Source organism: Malaya genurostris, chromosome 3 (assembly GCF_030247185.1).
Source record: "Malaya genurostris strain Urasoe2022 chromosome 3, Malgen_1.1, whole genome shotgun sequence".
NCBI lineage: Eukaryota > Metazoa > Arthropoda > Insecta > Diptera > Culicidae > Malaya > Malaya genurostris.
The window spans coordinates 33528894-33535134 of NC_080572.1; the positions used below are offsets into that span (position 1 = coordinate 33528894).

Below are 6241 nucleotides of genomic sequence, written 5' to 3' on the forward strand. Positions count from 1 at the left end.
ATATATCATATATGTTACTCATATATAAATTCCTTAAACACATTAATATACAAGTGTAATCTGCGTTAGTTACCCCTGTTCCTCGACTGATGCTAAGAAGAAACTCCACCCACAGGTTCGACACTAACATCCGCCCGAATCTCCCCATCCCTCGTCTGTCCACCATCTTCATTGGAACTAACAAGATCTTTCTGCTGTCACTAAATTTTCTGCTTCCCCCTCCCACGTTTTTTCACCATCTCGATGTCAACTAATTAGATCTTTGTCGTTCTTATGTCGTTTTCGTTTTTAAATTGCACTACACCGGTGTAACGAAAGCTGCACTGAAACCGTTCGTTTTTACCAATTGCACTACACCAGTGCTACACTTTTTCTGCACCTATACCACTGGTGTAGCACTCATCAAAAGTTTGGTGTAGCTCTGTGCAATGGAATCGTTTATTGTAGTCAATGGTTACTGTTTATGTTTTCGTCATTTTTGTTCGTTTATTCATGCCTCAGTGTAGCACTGCACCGGTGTAGTGCAAATTAAAAACGAAAACGACATTAGTCATGTTGTTCCCATATCCCCTTTTTACTCTGTTCTCCGTAATATTTACTTCTCTGTATATTTTTTTTTTCATTTTCCTCCGTAACATCATCATCATTGCCCACGGACGGCCGCTGTAGTCTATGAGATGAATATGGGCCACCCGCCTGGTATTCGTAGCCTGGGGGTGTTCCCCGCGAACCCACACGGACAGAAAAAAGCGGCTAATACCAAGATACTTACCAACGTGTTACATTCAGTACGCCGGCCGGTGCCGATTGCCAGCTGAAGGCGGGATCTGCCAAAGTCATTACATTATCTTAATATACTATCCTAGTTTTAAGTTATTTGTCAATTAAAATTAGAAAAAGCCCTTGGCATCTTAGAGCTTAAGCAGTGTGCCTTAATAAATTATATAATTGAAAAAAAAAAAAAAAAAAAAAATCAGTAGGCAACTAAACAATCCGATTCCGGCTAACCTGGTTCCCGGTATCCGGTTCCGGAAGTACCGGAAATAGTGGTCATATATACCAAAATTTATCTCACTCACTTTTCTCAGCGATGGTTTGACCGATGTCCACAAACTTACATTCAAATGAAAGGTCTTCCGGTCCCATACGGAATTCCTGAATTTCATCCGGATCCGACTTCCGGTTCCGGTATTATAGGGTGCGTACTAGAAGAGTATGTGTGTCATGTTAGTTGGTGGCCGTACGAACCGACTTCGATTATACCGGTTTTCGGATTCCGGAAGTGCATATAATAGTGAACCCATTTCGTTCTCTCAAGGATGGCTTATGCAATCAAAGCACTGTTTTATTCTGTATGTTATGCATAAACAATCACTTGGTTTCTTTCAAAAATCGAAGAGAAAATTTGAATAGAATACCACAATATTATATGTACATGAGAAAGGCATCATTACACCACTAGGTGGATTAAAACAGGTTTTTTTTTCTTCTAAGAGGGACCCAACACTTGCGCTGCATCGTCTCCTCTAGTCAACCCGTGGACAACTTGACAGCTCCCATACATCGAGAATATAAGTAAAAGTTTTGGTTATCTCGTTTCACAATAAAGTCGTAAATAGAATAACATTTAAAAATAACGTATCTGTTTTTCGACAATCTGCGGTTTAAATACGACTAAATACGTTAGATACTCTTTAGTCATACACCACATTTCAAAAAACACTTAATTTCTAACTCTATCAATTACTATCAATAGTTATCTTTTAGACCAAAGAGAAGACGTTGAGCAGAGTCAATTAAAAGATAGAAAGATTACAAAACACGCATATTTGGAGATTTATGACGTGTGTTATTGATAAATTGGTTACCACGCAGCGCTGTTAAAAAAATTCGCAATATTTTGATTTCACTTAGGAGTTCTTGCGTGAGTCACAATATGAAAATTACGCTCCATTTAAATATATTGCTGGACGCATACACAGTGACCGTAAATAACGTAATGAAGTACCGGTTTCTCTTGTAATATTTTTGTTCCGTAATTCATTGCACCCGTATTGTTTAGGTACACTAGCGCCGTCCTGAATTCAGTGGAACACATATTGAGGTTTCTATGCCCGATGAAAAATTAACGGCGGCCCTACGTTTCCTGATGAAAACAAAACAATATGTAAAAGCAATTCACACGTAGCATCAGGCGACTATCACCGGCATGGAACGGTCACGGAACAACAACATTAATTGTAAGCAATTCATATGGAGGGGCACTAGGTCAAGTTCACGGAACATATTAACGTCGGGTACGTGTGCAATATTCGGCTAAAAAAATTAATAAAGTAATCTTTACGTCGACCGAAGTTGAATGATCAAGGCATGCGTTTCCTGATGAAAACAAACCAATCTCGTTTCATTTGTGATTGTAACTGAGCTGTCAGAAAGCCTAATATGAAACAGGCTCATTTCTGTCAGGTTGTGAATGGGTTGCCTCTAGTGGAACGTGTTCGACGTCATCCCAACGTTGCCAGGTATACCGATTTCTCACACTCAAAATAATAATCATATTATAGTTACGTGAAAAGTTATGTGAATATTTTCCACCCTACTTTTCACGTAGCTTTTAATGGACTGGCATTTAAAAGCTGTTTAATGCATAATCCAGTAAAAGTTACGTGTTTCATAGGTAAAATGTAATGTACTGTTCATATCACATTTATCTATCAATTCATATCAAATTTAGATACCAGAAAATTACTATTTTATATATTGGTTGAAGTCGAAAGGGAGATTCCAGATTTTGATATAAATCTATGAAATGAAAAATGCCATGAAATATAAAACATTTATTTCAGAAAATTGTCATATAATTCCAATGGCTTAAAAAGCAACTAATAACGTCGTGGTATTTCAAATCGACAAGCCTCCAGAAATCGTTTATGTTGTCACTGCCGTCCAACCGAAGCCGAAGTCGAGATCCAAGAACTCCCACAACACTACCGATGCAGGTTGAAGTCGCATTACATGGTTCCAGTGTCTCTAGCTTCTACCGACGGCCTGTTTGAAGCATTCGGTAGGAGCGGGTAAACTTCCGGACTCACGCAGGCACTCGGTCCAGTTGAACACATGGAAACTTTCATACTGGAATGATCCGGTCGATGGAGTAAAAAATTGTAATTAAATAACTTTTCTCGCAAATATTTACACTACTTACTTTTCGGGGGCCACTGCTCGCCATTTTCAAAATCGAGTTTTTCACACTGGAAATTCACGTAGATTGTTTGACGTTTGGTCAATTCACGTAAACCTTAGTGATGACTATATTCATTTTAGGGGATGTTCGTATAACATTCATTTTCGTCACGTAAAATATTCAATTTGACATTTGAAACCATTCTACGTGATTTTTCAAGTGAATCGAACGAGAATTTTTATTTGAGTGCAGTTATGCTCTTTTGTCGAGCGACTACCCAGTGAAATTTGTAGACCCGCATAAGTCCGATCATCGGTCCGATTATCGGACCGATTGAGCACGATATAGGGCCGATTGTAGCGCTTCGATCGGCCCGTCATCGGACAATTCTGCACCATTTGCATCAATCGCGTCGACCTAAAAAAGCTTTATGTTTACATTATGTATCGCTAGAGAAACAGAGCGAAGGAATATCAAACAAGACATTTTCGAGCCGACGTCTTCCCGATAGGGTGAGAAAGATTGTTAAACATTTGTATCGATCATAGAGGCTTTAACCTTTAGGTCATTCGCCTCTTAGGGCCAGAAAAACTCTGACCCTATGTTCGAGGTTGGAAATCCAACCCCGATATATCTCATCACCTGAGTAATCAGACATCCGCTCTCTGCTTTGGTATATCTTCACTCTTTTGTTCTACCGATACACTATGTAAGCTCGAAACGCAATCAAAAGCTTTCGTGCACGATGCGTCCGATGTTCGAATTTACTGGGTATCGATATATTCGAAATTTGAATATGGCAACACTGCAGAGTTTCAATGCTGTCAAATTTGTTTACCTCGCAGTCACGGTTACTTTCGAAAACCGGTGAAATTGTTCCGACATTGATCGTTGGCTCTCGTAACATGGTTAAAGTGTTGAAAGAATGTTTTTTGAAACCTCTATCGGATCGCCATGCGCCTATTCGCATCGAGTCGGAAAGAAAGTTTGTTGGTCGAAGCCCTGAAACACTTATCCAGGATCCGTGCTGTTCTCGTCAACAAGGTAAATCCATTAAAATCCTAGTTAGCTACGCGACTAAAAAGTACTGTATCTAGCCCTCAATTTTGTTTATTAGTATATATCATTGAAAAGTAAATATATTTTTTATTATAGTTTGTTTGAAGGCTAACTTCAAAGATGGTTACGTTCTGGTAAAATGTTTGGGATCTAATCCATCTGTTCTTAACGGTAAACAGTTGGAGAAGAATTTAGGATATGAAGCATTTGATGGTGATATTTTGGAATTACTTCCGGGCAATCATCAGTATACATTTCAATTCACGTTTGAACAGAAGGAGGCCAAGGAAAAAGAAATCAGAAATATGAAGCAGGACGACAAAGTGAAAAAAGAACAAAAGAATTGTCACAAAGACAAAAAAGAAAAAACGATAAAATACGACGATCAGATCCATCATGCGGATAATAAAGACAAACGAGATTCGCATAAACGGAGTTTGTCTAAAACAGAGTCGACCCATAGTCGAGATGAATCACAAAATAAAAAGATACGGCTTCAAGAGAAACATATCGGAAACGAAGGTAGCTCACGACTTGTGGAAGCCAACAATAGTTTTCAAATACCAACAAAATCTCAAGGTAATAAATGGGAGGACATTGATTCCAAACAGCTATACATTTTTACTAGTAAAGATATGATGGCTTCGGAAAAAATTGCCGCCTACGATATGGACGGTACATTAATTAAAACGAAATCAGGAAATGTATTTCCAAAAACGATCGATGATTGGCAAATTGCTTTCCCTGAAGTGCCGGGAAAACTAAAATCGTTGTCCAAAAACGGATTTAAAATTGTAATCTTTACAAATCAGGCAGGTATTTCGAAAGGAAAACTGAAGATCGAAGATTTTCGAAAAAAGATTGAAGCATTGCAGTCCAAGTTGAACGTTCCGATGCAAGTTTTCATCTCTACAGGCAAAGGAAAATATCGAAAACCTCTGATGGGCATGTGGGACACTTTATGTCAGCTAGTAAATTTAGGCTTGATTATCTGTTTAGATGTGATAATAATTTTGAACATTTCTATTTTCCAGTACAATGACGGTATAAATGTAGACAAAGCAAAAAGCTTTTATGTCGGTGATGCTGCCGGGCGACCAGCGATGAAAAAACCGATAAAACGAAAAAAGGACCATTCCTGTGTTGATCGTCTAATGGCATTGAATGTAGGAATATCGTTTCTAACACCAGAAGTTCACTTTCAAAATGGCAAAGATTGTGACTGGATGAAACCAGAATTCGATCCTAAAGCATTCGTAACTAGAGATCTCTTGTCTCCAGCTGGAAGTAAATTACTATCCTCCGATCCAGAAGTAATTGTAATGGTTGGCTTTCCCGGTTCTGGTAAAAGCTTTTTTGCTAAAGTGAATCTTGAAACTAAAGGCTATGTTTTAATCAACCGAGACACTTTGGGTTCTTGGCAAAAGTGTGTTTCGCTGTTGGAAAGTACTCTACGAAGCGGAAAACGAGTGGTTGTAGATAATACTAATCCCGACGTTGAAAGTAGAAAACGGTTCGTTGATATCGCAAGAAAAATGAACGTTCCTTGTAGATGCTTTGTAATGACTGCGAATTACAAACAGGCTAAACACAACAATGTTTTTCGGGAGCTAACAGACAGATCGCACTCCTCGATATCCGATATGGTATTTAATGTGTACAAGTGAGCATTAATGTGTCATTTTTAACGCCGGTTGTCATCACTAACTTCGGTTACGTATTTTAGGTCCAAATTTCAGGAACCATCCTTGGGAGAAGGCTTCAAAGAAATTGTTAAGGTGAATTTTATACCAAAATTCAATTCTGATGCTGACGAAAAGTTATACAAATTATATTTGTTAGAGAGTTAATGAACTTATATCATTCTACGCAATTACAATCGAACTAAAATTACTTTTTACAAAAGAGTTCGTTGAAAATTAGTCATACAATCGTGTCAGCTTGCTCAAAAATGTAATAAAAAAATTTTCTGTTCGTACATTATTGTTCCAGTGCCAA

At 38.2% G+C, this 6241-nt stretch overlaps 1 protein-coding gene across 1 annotated transcript; it reads left to right on the forward strand.

Annotated features, from left to right (window-relative positions):
* Positions 1 to 4009: 4009 nt before the first annotated feature.
* LOC131438359 (uncharacterized protein F21D5.5) lies at positions 4010 to 6241 on the forward strand. Its single transcript, XM_058608354.1, has 4 exons — positions 4010 to 4228; positions 4340 to 5214; positions 5278 to 5906; positions 5970 to 6241. The coding sequence occupies exons 1-4, from the start codon at positions 4090 to 4092 to the stop codon at positions 6091 to 6093; spliced, it is 1767 nt and encodes a 588-aa protein (XP_058464337.1). The 5' UTR covers positions 4010 to 4089; the 3' UTR covers positions 6094 to 6241.

Coding starts and splice junctions, on each gene's coding strand:
- LOC131438359 (XM_058608354.1), top strand. CDS start 4,090: ATGGTTAAAGTGTTGAAAGAATGTTTTTTGAAACCTCTATCGGATCGC. Junction 5,215..5,277: donor GGGACACTTTATGTCAGCTA/GTAAATTTAGGC, acceptor TCTATTTTCCAG/TACAATGACGGTATAAATGT. Junction 5,907..5,969: donor ATGGTATTTAATGTGTACAA/GTGAGCATTAAT, acceptor TACGTATTTTAG/GTCCAAATTTCAGGAACCAT.